At 36.9% G+C, this 18959-nt stretch overlaps 1 protein-coding gene across 2 annotated transcripts; it reads left to right on the top strand.

Moving 5' to 3' along the window:
- Positions 1-349: 349 nt before the first annotated feature.
- On the top strand, positions 350-17587 carry TNFSF13B (TNF superfamily member 13b). Of its 2 annotated transcripts, XM_013195079.3 has the most exons (7): positions 350-536; positions 5317-5729; positions 5817-5922; positions 14105-14161; positions 14506-14618; positions 14714-14864; positions 16556-17587. In XM_013195079.3, the coding sequence occupies exons 2-7, from the start codon at positions 5403-5405 to the stop codon at positions 16666-16668; spliced, it is 867 nt and encodes a 288-aa protein (XP_013050533.1). In that variant the 5' UTR covers positions 350-536; positions 5317-5402; the 3' UTR covers positions 16669-17587. The 2 variants fall into 2 exon arrangements, with proteins under 2 accessions (XP_013050533.1, XP_066842033.1); XM_066985932.1 differs by lacking the exon at positions 350-536 and having other exon boundaries at positions 5159-5729.
- Positions 17588-18959: the final 1372 nt, after the last annotated feature.

Raw genomic sequence — 18959 nt, 5'->3', positions numbered from 1 at the left:
GTATAGTTGCTGGCATAAAACCTAACTGTATTCATTTTCCAAGTTCCAGAGAGATGTTGCTGCTAGTTTTGACAAGCAGCTAGGGAGCAGATTTTGCTGCTTGAAGATAGAAAGAAAGGAAGTTCTACAGCTGTTCTGCATTATGCTTACGTCTGGTGTGGGGTAATTATTTACAAAAATGCAAAGTAAAAGGTCAGTCAGAGTACCGTTCCCTTTCTGCCCTTGAGAAGTCAGGAACAGTGTAGAAAATAGCATTATTTCTCCATAGCTGCATCTATGATTTGAAAATAATTTGGATCCCCACCCTGTACCCTCTGTTAAAGGTCCACAAACTTCAGCAGTAGAAGAGCAGCCACTCCCACATGAAAGGCTATGGCTCCTTGTTTATTTTGCTGCCATACAAATGCATTTCAAGCCCATCTGTGTAAAATCTGTCAAGTTGCATAGTGTCGAAGAGGTGGAGAAACACTCCGTGTTGCTGGATAGCCAAACCAGTGAGGCTGTAAGACAAGTGAGAGCTCCTTTTCCACTGTGCAGTAAGAAGGAACTACTATAACATTGTGGGAGGGGGGTGGAGGGAGGAGGCTGGCTTTAAGGTGCTGTAATATATAAATCTCGTGTTATCTTTATTTGGTTTATATATTTTATTATATTTCTTGTTGGTTCTGCTGCATACTTTGAGAGACACACATAAGAATTGCTTTTCCTTCTTGTTCCATTTGCTAACCTCTTTGAAAGCACTGTAATATCTATGTAAATAGTAATGATGGCTGCAAGGCAGCTGTACGTTTACTTTGTGTAGTATGCATGCCAGATTTGGACTTAAATTGTCTAGATGTGTAGAAAAATAAAATCTTAGGTGAGACATAAATCAAGCATGGCGTATCTAAAAGGCATACAGACACTTGCATTGTCCTAGGCAATTTTGAGTTAGAAGGCAAAGAGAAAAGATCACTCTTGTTTCAGAAAAATCTCATGTGACTTCTTTTTCTTTTAACAAATTAATATATCAAACAAGATTTAAACTGTTCATATAACACATCCTCTACTTGCACTGCATTCACTAGTTTCCTAAGCTTTAAGATAATAGGATGTAAATACACAGTACACAGAATCCACAGACTGAGTGATTTTGGATGCATATATGAGGCAGTGACTTCCCTGGCTTTGCTGCTACGTAGTCCTGGCTAATAGCTGAAGGAAACTTTTAAGTGTCCTTGAAGGGAATGTGCACTGCTTCAGAAGGCTATGAATGCTGTGAATGCAGTTATCTGTAATAGCAGAAAACTGTCATACAGGATTTATTCTGACCTCCTCCACAAGAGTTTGTCCAACTTGTCCATCATCAGAAAAGACTTGAAATGTATTCAATATGGAAGCTTTGCTTGCTCTGAACTCCTCTATCTGCTCTGTGCGTTGTTGCGTAGTACGATAAGCTACGATGGCTTCTTTCTTTTTGCAGTAACCACAGGGACCAGTTCCATTTTGTGGCCACTTCAGAAGCATGTGAAGTTGGACTTTTGCCACTGGATATGTACTTTTAGTATGACCATTGATGTTTGCCTGAATTTCTGTGTTGCAGCATCTTGCAGATGCTGCAACCTCTGTTTTAAAAACAGAACATTTGTTTTAAGTAAACTTTTACATTTCTTCAGTAAGCTGGGTTTTTATCCAAGTCTTCTTATTCAAATCATCTGCTTCTCTTTTGTACAATAAACTTCATTATCAGATTTTCCTCCCCCTCAAAGATGAGGGCTTTTGTGGTTAAAGCACTGTGCTGGATTTCAGGAAATCAAGGGTTCATTTTCTGGTTCAACCACAAATTTCCTGTGTGATTGCTTACTATCTCTGCTTCGGTTCCCCACAGATGTAGTGATGAAGTTTTATACATTTGCAGGTTATCAGGGCCCATCTTTTCATTTAATCAGATATTCTGCGTAATGGAAATGAAAGAATTTATCTGCTAGCAGAAATTACAGGGTTTGTTTCAGCTGTAATATCTTCGAAGACTAATCAGTCTTGATTTTATTCAAGAATCCACCATTTCCCCTAGTGCACCATTCTCACCATTAATAGTCTCCAGTGGTGGTGGGTTTTGTTTGCTTGTTTGTTTGTTTGTTTTCTGTTTTTCTTATTCTTCTTAGTTTTTTACCTAGCTCATACTCTTTTTCCCAAAAGTAGAAGTCTGAGTTAAGTAAAATTCTTAGACCAGCCAACCCACTTCTTAATAATTTTCCTTGGTAAAATTAAGAAGGTTCCCTATCCAGTCAACCTGAGTGTTTAACATAGCTCGCTATCCAGACTAAGGTGGCACTAAATGGTTGGATTTACTGTGTGCACATGGATCAGCTGTACCATGCATGCAGCATAGACCATATTTTACAAAATAACTTTATCATAAAGATTTACTTCTACTTGCTTCTAGTGTTAGATGGCCTAGACTACACTTGTGCAATTTAATGTAGTGGCATTTTATTTTCTAGGAATAGTTTGGAAAAAGCTGCTTTGAACTGAGCTTGAGGTGGTCGCTTGTTGCCCTAAGGTTTTACTGCATGCATCTGTAGCATAGTGTATGTATCCTGAGCCAAACGAGTTAATATGGCACAAACTTTTGCAGAAGAGTTTTCAGGAAAGACAGGCACTAGAAACAGGGTGCTAACCACAAACTGAATACATTTTTCATTATGAGTTCTTTATACCCCGTGTAGTCATTCTGGCTTTTTGTTCAGAACCATCTTCACCAGCCCTCTCAAAGTTAAAGCACGATTACCAATGCCTTTTACTTTAGCACAGTATTTTGCCCCAGTATATTATCTGCAAATGCTATGCTTCTGTTTCATCCAAGAGCTCTTGTTCAGTGGGAGTCAACACCCTCTTGTGTCTCCTAATGGAAGGCCTAACCTGAGCACTCCTTAGTCCTCTGTAGTCATACCTTAGTTTAAAGTGCAGAAGAAACTGTGCCTGTATTAACCTTACTGACATTGCTTTAAGCACGCTAAGGGCTGCTTTGTCGCTCTGCTAGCAGGAGGAATAACAGGGAACTTATATTCTGACAAGGCACAGCGTCAAGCATCAAGGCACCACCTTCACACCAAATCCACGTACTAGGCTTTGAAACTAACATTTTTGTTTGTTTGTTTTTGTTTTTAATCGTCAGCTCTCTTACATGTTACTTTAATCTGATTAGTAGTCTAATTTATGGAAACTTCACTTGATTGTGATAAAATGTAATTTGTACAAATATATTTCTAGGCACTTAATGTGTTTTTTTTTGTTTGGTTGGTTGGTTTTTGTTTTTTGTTTTTTGTTTTTTTTTTCCCATGACTGATCTCTCACTGTCATTATTTATTTTCCCACTGTGTTTCTGTTGTTGCAAAATTTGTTCAAATTACATTTTCTTTCGAATCACTTAAATGCTTATGAAACTAGAACAACATGAGGTTGAAACCAGACCAATCCCTTTGATACTTGAATAGAAACACCTGTTGAATTTAACAATTTGCCATGTGTGGGTTGTTCTGATTTTCCTCCTCTCTCCTTTGAAGTTCTCATCTGTCAGAATGATAAGCAAGCCAAAGCCAGATGTCTTACAGAAGTCCTCTGTGTCACCACAATTATTTTGTCAGGTCATATGCAGACCCCATTTAAAGAAGGTGTGGGGGCTGGGAACAACCTATTTTCTGTAGAAGTAACTGGAGTGATGCTAATTATATACATCAGCTTTTTTTTTTTATATGATAATGACCACAGAGACCTCATTGGCCAATTGTTTCTCAGGATTCCTGGATAGCTAGTTCTAACTTTCATTCTTTACTTCGTTTTCTTATATAGCGCTTCGTTTCCAGCTGTCATATTATTTTATTTTTTATCACAGTACTAGAGTGATAATGTTCTGATGACTGGTGATACTTCAAGACACCTCTGTTTAATACTAATAACTGCTTATTGTGTTCCAAAAAAACTACTTTAATGCATCTTAAATTTCCTTCAAAACACAATCCCATTTACACCTTAATTTAACCTTGAAAATAGATGCAGAAAGAGTATGGTATTCTGCTCTTATTCCACCATATACTGGTTTCTTTATCACTTTTCATGTAGTATGTAGGTGCCTTCTAGGGGCATGTGTTAAATACATGATATTAAATAGCATGTGTTAAAATACATGCTATATTCTTTTCTCTGCTTTTAGGAAAAGAATTTGTCCATGCAGGATATTGGATAGTTGTTAGAGGTGGCAAAGTAATGAAAAGAGTGCCTTGAATTGCAATGAAAGATGATAAAACTTTTAATGACCCCAATTTCTCATAGTCTTAAGAAATAAATGTGGAAGAGGCAACAGAATTGTTTGCTCTCTCTCTGTTCCTTCCTTCTCCTTCCCAATAGTATCAGCTTGTTCTGAACTACTCTGACAGGTGTTGCCATGAGCATGCAACTCACATACCTGAAAAACTTAAGCACATATGTTTAAAGTTTCCTTTTTGAAATTCTCTAAATGTTATTTTCTTTCTCTACCCCTCTGTTCTTCTTTCCCCATTTTTCTTTTCCCTCTTGTCCTTTCCCATCCTCTAGTTTTCCCCTCCCTTCTGGGTTTGCTCCCCCCTCTTCTGTGGGTCCTCTTGTGCAGCAACCCAGGTCCTTGAATTCTACAGAGAAGTCGTATTTATCAAATGGGCTTGATAAAAAGTCATCCCTTACCAAGTTCATATGATGGATTGAACGGCAGACTCTGCCACTTCATACACTTGAGAGACCAATAATTTTTTACTCATACCTGAGAATACTCTACACTCTTGTGTTTAGGAAACAACAAAATTTGATATTTAAATAGGTTACCCACTCTGCAGGCATATAGTCACTTTGGATATATATGCATATGTATATATAAAATATATATACATTGTATACATATATTATATATGCATATACCTACGGGCACACACTTTGCTATATGTTTATCTCTTTTAAATGGCACTGGATGATACACTGCCAGGAAACCTTACATTGTTTCTGCACTTCCAGATAAGGCTCCAAATACCAGCGGTACTGGTTGTGCCTAAATTTAAAGATAATGGGAAATGGTAAAAGCAAGTTGCCACAAAAATACATAGCTGAAAGTGAAAGGAGGAAGGCAGGTTGAGCAAGCAGTTCATGAGAAAGTATTCATTGCCAAAATGCAGCACAGAAAGAAGAAAGCTAAACGGAGACTGAATGTTAAACTTTCACTCTGTACATTAAGTTTAATGGTTGTATCAACTGCTTCATATGACAGGAAATGATCTGGGCGTTTTGTTCACTTATTCTGGATGCCCTTAGTTTCACAGAGCAACTGGTAACATGGATTGCACCTCGGAAGGGGACAGCTGAACTCTCCCTCTGGCTTTAGTGAGGAAAGAGCAGCGATGAAATCCGTGGACTGTGTGCACGTCATCCAACAGAAGGATACCGCCTCCTCTCCCTCTGCCCCCCCTGGTGCTGCTTCAGGCACCACGGGACTTTTTTCTGTCACATTCCTGTGGCTTGCAATGCTCCTGTCCTCTTGTCTTGCAGCAGTGTCTCTTTACCATGTTCTCACCCTGAAAACAGAGCTAGAAGCTCTGCGCCATGAGCTGATCTACAGGGTCCAGGCAAGGTCTCCGCTAGAGCGGCCAGCCGTCTCCCCTGATGACGAGAAAGCGGGTGCCCCTGTTTCTTCCTTCCTGCAAGCCTCTGCAGCTGGTGCCAGGCAGGTAAGCTGGAGTGCTGGCTGTGGCTCGCAGGGCATGAGCTTGCAGGGAATGAGGATGCTCTCACCAACTGCTGCCTGTCCCCGTTAGGAGAACAAGCTTCCTGGCCCTAGCCCAGCTGAAAGTTTCCGAAACGAAATCTCGAATGGGAGCAGAAACAGGGGGAGAAGGTCTGTCGTCCACACGGAAGAAACAGGTAAATAGCACCTCGCGAAGTGGGTTGGGATGCTGCAGCTGAATGCTTTTTGGAGACTAGCAGCAGTTCTTGGCTCATATCTCCTCCGCTTAGGCTGATGAATGCTCCCAGAGCCTATTACGATTTTTGCAACTGAATATAATTATTATTGAATGAATGTTGTGAACTGCATTTGCTTGATGATTACCATACTCTTTAAGGTACCAGATATTTCTGCTATCTGCAGGTTGAATTTTGAATATTAGTTCCCAATTCTTCTTCTTGTAACTATGGTATTTCTCGATTAGCTGTAGAGCTGAGTAAGGCAACTTGAAATTGTTCACATTGGAAACTGATCAATTCTAAATACATCATTCTCAATGCAGCGTAATGTCTAATTTGTTTCTCTCTGATAAATATTAAGGAGGGAAAGCTATTATTAAAAAAAAAAAAAGTCAAGTCATTTTTCTGGGAAAACATAGTCATCCTAAAAGAGAGAAGTAGCAAGAAAGCTCCTTCACTTTAAGGAAGTAGGAGCTTTCAAAGAGAAAAGCTAGCTTGTACCTGTCTGAAGAGGCAGACTACAAGGAATTCAAAAGATTAGCATTACTTCTGCATAAAACCATCTATTAATATAGTAAGCAAAATTAATAAATTAAAAATTTTTTTTTTACTGTAGCCTTTTTAAAAGATGCTGCAGAAAACACTATAGACTGCTCTGTAAAACGCCTCTGATGTGTATTATAATGTCAGTATATTAATGGGATACACTTGTTTCCTTCAGGGATAAAATGCTCAATTTCGTTTAGTTGTTTCCAAATACATTGACGTTTGATAGGACGAAATACAGAATTTAAACATAACAATGTGCATACTATAATTACACTGAGTAACTAGAAATATTCCTAAATTGCTAAATCTGTTAAATCCCCTTATAAATAGTTTTAGATTGTTTTGACTGATGGGAGCTGATATTTTGAATTACTGATTAAATTAAAATATGTTAAGTTAACAATAATGAGTAGATAAAGCCTAAATCAGAGATTAATTAAATAATCAAAAGCACATTTTAAGCAATGTGAAATGTATTTCAGTTAATCTTCAGCAAGCTAAATGAAATTTAAGTTTTACAGTATCATTTTGCTTACCTCCAAGTCTCTAAAAGAGAATATTCATATAGGACATGAACCAAAATCCATAGGTTTAAATGAGATTTATTCTATTTCATTAATAATTTTTGGTTCAGGGTCTTGGCTAAGAGTGATTTCACAACCAGGATGCAAGACAAAATTACTTAAATTGTACTTCTTGTAGCCTGTTTCCTATCATGGGAGTCACATAACTTCCCTGCTCTCCCCATCCTAATGTCTCCCAAATAAAAACTAGTGATCTTTTATACCTAAACCACAGCTATCACCAAAATGAGGAGGCATGTCTTTTTATTTTATTTTTAATGGATATTATAGCATCAGTATTCTGCAAGTTATTCAGTTCCCTTCACTGTAGTTTTCATCTATACTCTTATTTCTCATTGAGGGTTCATGGGGCAGAGGAGGATTTTGGGCTCCTCAGCTGTGCTTCTGGCAGACTTAAGATTCTTCTCATCAGGTAGCCACCTCTGATTATATCTATATGTATTTCCTCACCTGAACTTCTAATTAAGCTGCTTCATATTTTTGTAAGCATTGTTTTTTAAGATAAAACTGGCTGTTAAATTGTTTTGGATGGATAACAGAAAGCACAGAATATGAACATTCATTTGAAAGGGAAAACCTGCATAGGCTGACGTACTACAAAAATTGTTTTCTAACACAGCCATCATATTTTGTATGTATATATTTAAAAAAAATAAATTATATTATAAATCTTTTCCTTACATAAAAGGTCATCTGTTACAACGAGTTACCTTTCTACCTGCTCTAATAACAGCAAATTAAGCTCTTTAGAGCTTAATTTTCTCAGACCAGACTTCCCTCCACTGATGACCATGAACCTGCTAGTCAATGCTAAATTTTGTTTTAGTACAGTGCCTGAAAAAAAATAACATGTTTTTGTGCCTGGTCCTGAATTCTGCCAGTTCATTGGTCATATACATAAAATTACTACCCCTGTGTTTTTATCTTCCTGCATCCATTGCTGAGTATTGGAATCCCTGCAGCCTCTAAAGTATCCCACAGATTCACTACGCTCAGTCCAGTATGATGGCAGATAAATTGAGTGAGGTGCTTCGTTCTTGTGCTATTTCTGTTTGCTTCAACAAGCTCTCAAAGCAGAGTCTAGTCTCAGAATTAATTGTTGACCCATAATTTCAATTCAACACATACCAGTTCCTTAGAAAGTGAATATTTGAGAATGTTACTGGTATAGAATTGCTTCTCTTATGTCTCTTCAGAGAACAGAAGTAAAAGAGAACCTTTTGTTGTTGTTTATAAATAAAGTTGTGATTTTTTTTTTAACTTTGATAATTAAATTCTGGTAATAGATGCCCTTGATTCTTTTCAGACCTAGCTCAACTCTTCTTGAATATATGGAATTTTCCTTTTTAATAGATTTTTAATATACACTTACTTGATATTGTGTGCATGAAAGTGGCCACGAATTGTAATTTTAATTAAAATGATGATTGAATGAAAATAGATCTAATGCAGCGCTTTCTTTAATATTTTTATAGGCTAGGCATTTTTCTATGTTCATACGTAAAAGTATTAGTCACCAGAATTTGTACATCTCATGTCTTGAGAAAATTTCCAGCACAAGTAGGCTGAAGAGATGAGTTTTGAACATCAGTTGCAGAGAAAGCTGCACAGTTAACAGTCAGAAACAGAGTTCTTGATACAATGAGTAGGAGTTAATGGGTGATCTTGAAAGATGCATATTATTAATATGCAGGCAGATGTAGATCATCTAACCACTTCTAGCAGGTGTCATATCAGGACACTTAAGAGCAGGAATACTTTTCTTCTAATTTGTCTTTCTTTTTATAAATTTTGCCTGTAGAGGAAAACTTGCTACACAACAGAAACACACACACATGAGCGCACACACACATTACCCTGATCACTATTATTGATTGCCTTGCCAGCATGCTTCTCTATAAGATGTATACGTCCTTCGGTCCAGGAACAAGATAGAGCTTTATTACTTGAGACAGTTCAGAGTACAAATGCCAAGTTTTATTTGCACGCTCCCTAGGTGCCTTGTTCCAATCATCTCTGTGTGATTCTGATTCCCATGGTTGGCTAGCGAGGTGAGCATCAGGTTGTCTGTAAGCTCAAATTTGCAAAGTTCTGGTGTGATCAGATTGGGGCACCCGTGGACTTTATTTACTTCAGTGTATTGAGGTTATCCGTTTCAACCAGATGTGTATATGAAAGGAACTGAAGAGAAATTCAAAGTCCACAAAGCAGTGAAAGGCTAACTTAGCCTGGCAATTTTTCACTAGCTGTTCCCAGGCTCTTTTGCCATGTCACATCCATCCACAGGAAACAACTGGTGTCATGCAAGCACTAAGTAGTGAGAAGCCATCCCCTTTGCCATTACTCTTGATATAAGTGCTTTTTTGGCAAATTGGTACATTTGCTGATTAGAAATGTTTTGACTCCGTATGATATTGTTTTAGATCCCCATGAGAGACAGACAGTATGAACTTTTATGGCTGGAACTTGACTTCAGAGATCTTTAAGTCAAGAAAGCTAACCTTTTCTTACTGGTCTAAGCAAATTCTGCATATAAAATTCCCTCACCAAATACTTCTTATTTTATTGTTTAAAGAGGAGAAATATAAGAGTGATAAAAAAAAAAAAGTTCTCAAAAGAGATGTAATTCTTTTTTGTTTCTGCTGACAACAGGCTAACTTTAAAGGAAGTGAACACTTCTATGTGAACGAGTAGAAAAAGACTTCATCCAGTGCTTACAATTTTACATGAAGAATTCCACCTACTGAATGAATGAATCAGTGTTACATATTATACAGACCTCTGTGCAATAAAAAATACACAAAATAGGCTCTAATTTAAAAAAAAATTTTGCTTTATGCTGCATAATGGAAGTCTATATAAACTATTCTTCTTAGTAAATTATTCCTGATTATACTAATTGTAACATATTACTTGTAATTCCATTAAGATTAAAATGATGCTAGTAATACTTCAAAGATACTTGTTAGATCTGAATCATATCTGTAACAATGACTAAGCCATTTTAATGCAGTGACTGATTTAATCCATGATTAATGCACCATAAAGACTTCTTAATTAAAAAGTGCCAAATAATCAATCTATAAACCTGCACAAGCAAAAAGTAAAGGAAGATATCTTGTGGTAATAAATTAAAAAGTTAAAAGGAAAAAAAAAAGCTGCAAATTGTTCAAGAACATACATATCGTTTATAAATTAAATTACCTAGTGTTTAAGTGTGTTTCAGGAAGTCTACAGAGTACAGATCGAGACCAAAGAAGGAACCCAAGCAAGCAGGTCTCTTTTTTAAGCTCAGGGGTTTTCATCTTTTTTGTTTGTTTGTTTCAGCAAAAGTTGAGATAGATGTCTCAGGCCACAGATACTCAGATACCAAAACTTAGCAATTTATGCACAAGTTCATAGATAACAAACTTGCAGTTTTATTTGGATGGATTACGAAGTTAGATTACAAGGTATTAAAATGATTATGCAAGTTAAAACAAGGAGAAGGAGGGGGAATTTGATCTTACTGATATGCAGAAGAGAACTACATAGATATGCAGAAGACTAAGCTCTTATCCTTCTGCAAAAGCTAGATGTGTTTGTTTTGGGTGGTGTTTTTTGTTGTTTTGTTGTTGTTTTGGGTGTTTTTTGTTTTTTTTTGAAATTGTGGTTACATTTCTCAACTGGTGAAGAACACATTCTTTCAAGTGCTGGCTGTGGTTTGTAAAGACATCTGGAGTCATTAACTTCTTCAGAATTGTCTGTTCTCTTCATGGAAGAAGAGTCTGAAATGTTCTTCTCCTCACTCACACCCCACAACGTGGTTTATATCAGAAGAGTAAAAACAAAAAAAATCCCATCAAAGCAAAGCTATCGTCTGAAGTCACAAGAGGTCGGGGCACACATTACTGTTCTAGGTACATGTTGTTTTGTACAGCAAGTCCTCATGTTGGTGCACACTTTAGATACTTTTACATGTTTTAAAGAAGTGTTTTACCAATCCTGTGTTCTGCTTACATTATCAAATATTCAAAAATCCTTTATACTACAAAGCTGATGCTCAGGTTTGATTTACAGTGATCTGAAGCATACTCAGGTAGAGCTTTTGACTTTTTCTGCTCTGTACTGATAGTAAATATTCAAGCCATATTTGGTAATATATATATTCTTCATATTGTAATTCAGATTTGGGTTCTTCTTGGAATAGAATTGCTAACATTTCTTAACAATGTTAGCATTCTACTTAAAATTTCTATTACTTTCCCTAAAAAATATACTCCGTATATCCTTTCTTTTTCTTTAATAACGAATTATGTTGTTTGTTTTGAATTTGTTTCAGTGAATTAGTTGATTTTAAGCATATGTGTTGTTCATAGGTCAAAATGAAGTATTTGTATATACTGGAAATAATGTGTTGGTATTGGCTTCTGAACTTTTTTTTTTTTTTTTTTAAGTATCTTGTGGTTAAATTCCCCAAATAGTTTTTAGGAAATTATTTTACCTTTTTGTGGCTTTAGGTAAAATGGCCACTGTGCTGGTTTCTGTTCTCTGTATTGTCATAAATGACACTTCTGTATCCATGTTTCTCCCTGAAAGGCAAACTCACTATATTCTGCACAGCCTTAAAGACTTCAGAGTCTGCATACATGAAAGGAAAAGAGAGATTTTTTTTAGAGAGTGTGTGTAGATTTGATACCATAGAATCACAGAATACCCAGAGTTGGAAGGGACCTACAGGGATCACTGAGTCCAACTCCTGGCTCCACACAGGACCACCCAAAAATCAGACCGTATGTCTGAGAGCATTGTCCAAACACTCCTTGAACTCCGGCAGGCTCGGTGCTGTGACCCCTGCCCTGGGCAGCCTGTCCCAGTGCCCGACCACCCTCTGGGTGCAGAACCTTTCCCTAACCCCCAGCCTGACCCTCCCCTGTCCCAGCTCCATGCCGTTCCCTCGGGTCCTGTCGCTGTCCCCAGAGAGAAGAGAGCGGATATTTGTAAACTGCAGCAGAACTGTTAAGTGTTTTAAAAATATTAAAAAGTTCTCAGATTGTACCTAGCTTGCTGATTTTAATTACTGTGTGGCAGTTCTGAGGAATGATGAATAGCTTTTCAGTGCTGCTACGAATCAAATCACAAATCCAGAACCACAAACTGTGAACAAGGGCAGTTTCCTCTCTTGTTTGGATAGTGGAAATTCCAATGGCCACACTGGTGAGTTCCTTTAAAAGCAGGAAAAAGCTATATATTTAGATTACTGCCAATTCCATTCACCAGGAAGGCATTTTGTTCCAAACGAAAGTAAATGAATACCTTGTGAAATAAACTGCCTGACATGCTTTTTGTTGTTGTTGTTGTGCAACTCCAGAAAATCACATTTTGATTTTATCTGGAAGCTTCTTTTTCAGAAAATTTTGTTACTTACAAATGTGATTTTTTTTTAAATAAAAAAATCACTGAAGTAAAACACCTTTTTTTTGATTTTATGTTGGCTTGGTTTTCTATTACTTATCAAATGGCAGGGAATGTAGAAGTCTTTAAATTCTTGGTTTGAAAATCTATAGATTTTGGCATGTTAAAGGAAGTGTTGACTGCCGGATAGTGTTCCTGTTAATGTCAGTAGGGCTCATAGGTTCTTCAGTTCTTGTGACATTGAAGCATTCCCAGACATGCACGTGAATTTTGTCCACTGTCTGTGAGCACCACTGATGTGCTATCGAGCATCTAGCCCTCCCCTGGCAGCCCCCTTGAAAGGAGAAAGGTACAGACAGGAGACCACTTTCTTCTCCAACCCTGTCACTCTGTACACTGCAGAGAGAAGTGGATGCTGATGAGCACAGGGCTGTGCACAGGGGTACCACTGACAGGACAGAAATAATATCTCATAGAGTAGGTCACTGCCCTTTGTAGCAAGAGGGACTGAATCTGGGCCATGGCATTTTTATGTGAAAAACAAAAACAAAATAAAACAAAAAAAAGGCAAACAAAAATAGAGATTCAGCCGTACAAAGCAGAATTTTCTTCTCTTGACTTAGTATCAGTTTCTAAGTGCAGTAAATAAAGTTCAATAAATGTTACAACTGTGTTTTCCAGCCTCCAAAGTACCACAACCACCTGATGTTTTCATGAAAACCTGCTCTTAGCAAATGCAACCATCCTCTTGTCTTTTATCCTGTTCGCTGACATATGTGGTTAGCAGTTTTGTGTTTTTTTTTTTAATCTCTGTTTCTCTTGGGAGCCTGTATTTTATCATATCTCAGTATATATATCACATCCCATATCACAGTATTTTTCTCTGATCAACGTCCTATTTTCTCGTGTCTTCAACCTTTACAGTTTTGAGTAATGCTTTTTTTTTTTTTTTTTTTTGGTCAGATACTAAGGTATTTGTTATGTGTGCATTTATTTGCTACCAGTCATCTCTGTACTTTCTCTCTTAGTACAGGGTGATTGACTGTGTGCATCTGAAAATACATGGAGGGTACATATATAGAGATTTTGAGAATTTGAGTTTACTGTTCTTGAAAGTTCCACATAACCGGTATATATGATTAACATTTTACACAAACCATGACTGGAAACTATTTTTAGCAATATAATAAATACTGTTAGAAAAACTGGTATCTGTCATAGCTGGCAGGGTTGTTGGTTTTTTTGTTGGTTTGTTGTTTTTTTTTTTTTAGCTTTTAGTTAAAAAATTAACAAAGCTAACTGATCTGATTCATAGCTTATTTAACTTACTGCTGCACTTTTTAAACGCAATTAGGACCAAAGATTAAAACAAGCAAGTACAATTTATATGCTGCTTAGCTGTAGCTCTCTGAGAGCTATCTAGTGCATGTTGCCGTGTGAATTTTGTTTTGGCATGTTTGAGTAAGACCTGCCTTGAAATCAGTAGATAGATTCTGTTTTCAAATAGGTGGTGAGACCAAGAATATAGTTTTGTTTTGCGTTCTTTTTTTTTTGAAGTAGCTTCAAAGAGCTTACTCTGTCCTACAAATGACATGTATGCTTTCACTTTGCAGTGCTGCAGGCCTGCTTGCAACTGATCGCTGACAGCAAAAGTGATATCCAACAGAAAGGTAGGAATATATTCCACATTTTATTGCTCACTGTTCCATGTTTTATATCTTTTGTCCTATTTTAATTAACTTCAAAGCAGTAACTGAGTTATATGGCCTGATTTTAAAATAAATAAATAAATAAAATAATGTGGTCGTTGCATCTGGACAGCTCTTGCAAATATCCTCTTTTTTGGGGGGAAATCCAGCTAGAGAGGCTGGAAGTCTTAACTAGTAGTCAGCTTTATTCAATTTTGGCAGATGATAACTACGGAAGTACATCTGTGTTTGTGGTGTTGTTTTTTTGTTGTTGGTGGTGGTGGTTTTGTTTTTTCTGGTTACCCCAAAATTCTTGTTTCTTTTAGATGATTCAAGCATTGTCCCTTGGCTTCTGAGCTTTAAACGTGGAACAGCTCTGGAAGAACATGGAAATAAAATAGTGATCAAAGAAACAGGATATTTTTTCATATATGGCCAGGTAAGAATGCTCAATTTACTTCAGCATCTGACTTTTAAAGGATTTTTAATGTCTGCATACAATATATTTGAAGTCTGTACCTCTTCGTTCTGTAGGTTTTATATACAGATACAACATTTGCTATGGGACATCTAATACAGAGGAAGAAGGCCCATGTGTTTGGTGATGATCTGAGCTTGGTGACATTATTTCGCTGCATACAAAATATGCCACAGTCTTATCCGAATAATTCTTGCTATACTGCTGGTAAACATCTATATTTTCCTTCTCATTGTTTGCAAATAAACTGTATTAAATGGAATCTCAAATGGCGGGTGATTAAGGATTGTAGCAGTTGTAAGGAAAATGGACTGCATTCATGGATCTGGTTAATTGCAAAACTACAAAACACTTTCAAAAAGTATAGCTTTATATAAAGCATCAGCAGTTGAACTACATGCATCTAACTTGGATGGTCTGAGTGATTCCCGTCTCTCCATTAACTGTATAAAGTGCTTGGATAGTTCGGTGCTTTCACAGTTAGGTGCTTGAGGCAGACAAAAGGTGTACATACTGTCCCTACTGAATAACTGAGTTTAACTTAGATGTTGGATTCCACATTTAGGTGTCCCAATAAAAAATATTTAGGAGCTGTGTTCTGCTTTAATACATCATGCATGAGTTTTAGCCACCCAATTTTTGTGTACTTCACTGTGGGCTTTTCAAAGATTCAATCCATTCTAGAATCGTTAAGGTTGGAAAAGACCTCCAAGATCATCTGGTCCAACCATCCAAATAATAGTTGTCATTCTAAAGTCATTTAGCAGCTTAAATCTCTACTCCTAATAATGGCTAATGCAATTTTACCATCTGGTTAGATGAAAAATAGTTAATTCTATAAAGAGCTCTTTTTGACTGCACAAATTAGAAACACCGCAAAAAAGACCAATTAAAATATGTAATGCAAGTCCAGCAGGCTTAGTGCTCATATGTGTGTATTTTCCTGCAGCAGCATTTAAGGTATTATTGTCCAGGCCTATCAAACCTCATTCAGTAGCTCTTACCTGTCTGCCTTTCTCCCTTGGTCATGGATTTGGGGGTTTCTGATTTTGTTATTTTCTAGCAAGATCTCTGTGAATAAAATCTGTCTTTTTTTTTTTTTCTGTCTTATATAAAAAGTGGGTTACATTCAGTAATAGGACCTGACTGTTGGCAAGTGGTGGTACTAAACAAATGGACTGGGAAGGAAGCTTTTTTTTTTTTTTTCCAAGTAGAAATTAGTTTAATGTATTCCATTCAGCCACATCGTCGTTCCTGCTTCCCAAACTCCCACCCTCTGCTTTCACCTGGAAAACTGAATTTCACTGCAGTATCTCATGTTGTTGAGCGTGTGTTGCTGCAGATGTCAGTTTTGCTCTCAGTTCAGTGATTGCAACTGGAAGGCAAGGTGCTTTCTGTTATCACATCAGCTGATGTGTGGCTTGCAGGAAGCAAACTTTTGTGCTCTGCAGTTGCAGTGGATCAGCTGATGTCTGGTAACTTCATTTGGTTGGTAAAGCTGATGAGACCTCCTCTAGAAGTGTGGGAACTGAGTGGTCTAGGACCAGCAATGCCCAGTGCTGACCTTGACTGTCTCATCACCATAAGATGAGGAATCTGACTGCACTGCAGTTATGCGATTTTTTTGCAGCATTTGCTTAAGTGAACTGTGACACCATGGGTGAAGAATGAAATTACTAAGGAAAGAAAGGTAGATTCAGCTCCACAGAGGATGCTAAGTGTCAGATTTGGGTAGGCTGAAATCTGTAAGATTGTACCTAAAGATAAAACAAGCACTTGTCACAAGTAACAAGCCATGCTTAGATTTATAAGATGATGTGTAATGACACTTTGAACACCATTTATGAAAATAATGTCTGTGAAATATTAACTTTAAAATATTCCAAATGTTTTGCCAGGCATTGCAAAATTAGAAGAAGGGGACGAACTTCAACTTACAATACCACGAAGACGAGCCAAAATATCCTTGGATGGCGATGGTACTTTCTTTGGTGCAGTCAGACTCTTCTGAAGTTCTTCGTTTCTGTTATTATGCTTAGTGCAATTTTCTTCTTTTCCAATGCATTTGTCAGGAAAAAAAATTGAATTTTAATAAAGCTGCCAATTCAGTCTCTCTCCCACACCACCAGCTTCTGAAACCTTTTCTTCAGTTTAATAAGCAAACCCAAAACAGGAAACACACCAGACGTACTTGTGAGATAAAAATGTCATGTGATTACCAGAAAGCCAATTTATTTTAGACAATGAGAGACTCTAAACAACAGCTGTAAAGATATGGTTTTTGACTTTGAAGTAATTTCTTGTCCGTGAAGCAAATCAAAGAAGAGTTGACCACAAAGTATAGCATGAGCAGGACCATTTTATTATCCAGAAATGGAAAACTAAAACACAAGTGCATTTTAATTTTATTTCATCAAAAAAAAAAAAAAAAAAATTTGAAGCATAAAGGATGAGGAAGAATCATCAAGCACTAGATTGCCTATCATGATATGGTGGTGTCAGCTGGTTTCTGTTTATTTATTTTTGTTTGTTTTTCTTTGACATTGAGATTTATTTGGGAAGGAAAGTCTAAATGTACAGGATAATTAAGTGAACTCCTCAGAAGTATATAGAATAGTAGCCACTGGCTTGCTTATCCTCTGTGGACAAAAGATATATACATTACTAAAGTCTATTAGTATTTACTGATTGCAATTAGTTTTACTGGAAAATGGACACATAAGATGTTTTGATAGCTCAATCTTCAAAGTATTGCTACCCATCAAGGGATACGTGCATGTAAACAAGGCAGGCATAGAAAGAAATGTAATGAAATTAGACATAATATAGCAGGTATAATTGGATTTCTGACTTCATAATTTCTGCAGTCATATATATATATATGTTGTGTATATACAATAAATATATATATGTGAAAGTATATGCACACACATTTGAGTCTTTGACACTTTTTTATAGGATTTTGTCTTCTTTTGAACAGATTAATCTATGGAAACATTGTTGCATACATATTTGTCGTATTTCTCTTGCTTTTGCTATGATCCATTCTACAAAATACAGTAAAAAGAAAATCCAACAACCCTGAACCAACCATAAAGTAATTAAAAATATACTTTTGTATCCCAGAAATCTGGACTCAATTCCTAGGATAACTATAGGGTTTTTTGTTTGTTTGTTTGTTTCGTGAAATTTTAAATATGTTGTTCAAATCTGTTTTAAACAAACAAGCAAACAAAATAGAACCTGTAAAAGGACTAAGTAGATTTTCTTTTCTTCTGTCTCTTTGCTTTTTTCAGTCAATCAGATTTATTTCTTTCCCCACCCAAGAATCCAAGTGTACTGCTTCTAATAGGGTGGTCAAAGCTTTTAGGAGATACTGTAATGAAAAAATAAATACTTATTCCACTGAGCAACAAAGAAGTATGGAAATGCTACTGAGGTAGATAAAATATTTAAAACCACAGTAATGAACTGTGCTTAATTTGAAAAAAAATGAGTCTGAGAATTGTGTCATATACGCTCATTCAGTAAAGAAAAGGCGCTTTGTATGTTGCAGTCTCCTCATATCTTTTTATAAATAGTGCTGTTTGGTTTGATTGAGTTCTTATGGTGATAGACAATAAATAAAAGTGATATAGGGCTAGGAATTATTGACTATGGTAAACTGATGAAACAATTCAACTTCTCCATGCTTCAGAAACACATTTCAGCAATGAGGATATGTGCACTGGATTACCACACTGGGATTTTTGTGAGGCTTAACTAAGGTTTCAGAATGTCTGTAAGTCCTCCTTCTACAAATACTTTAAAATATTTGTTCTTTATTTATGTGTCCTGGAGGCAAAACTGAAATTTGTTATTACTGTTATTAGTAGTAGTATTTTGTAACTTTGATGTGCTAAATTTGCCACACAGGTATCTTAAATCCTCTACTGGAGACCTCAGTTTAGCCAAAGTTTGTGTGAGGCCCTGTAGATAAAAGAATTATTAGCATTCAGTGAGTTGACTCCTATTACTGAAGTACATTAAAGAGATGACCACAATCTCTAATCAGATTCTTGTTGTTTTCAGTGCAGTGTGGGAAGGGAAGGGAAGGGAAGGGAAGGGAAGGGAAGGGAAGGGAAGGGAAGGGAAGGGAAGGGAAGGGAAGGGAAGGGAAGGGAAGGGAAGGGAAGGGAAGGGAAGGGAAGGGAAGGGAAGGGAAGGGAAGGGAAGGGAAGGGAAGGGAAGGGAAGGGAAGGGAAGGGAAGGGAAGGGAAGGGAAGGGAAGGGAAGGGAAGGGAAGGGAAGCTGCTTTTCCTT

Source organism: Anser cygnoides, chromosome 1 (genome assembly GCF_040182565.1).
Source record: "Anser cygnoides isolate HZ-2024a breed goose chromosome 1, Taihu_goose_T2T_genome, whole genome shotgun sequence".
NCBI classification, from domain to species: domain Eukaryota; kingdom Metazoa; phylum Chordata; class Aves; order Anseriformes; family Anatidae; genus Anser; species Anser cygnoides.
This window is presented reverse-complemented; position numbering and strand designations above follow the sequence as displayed.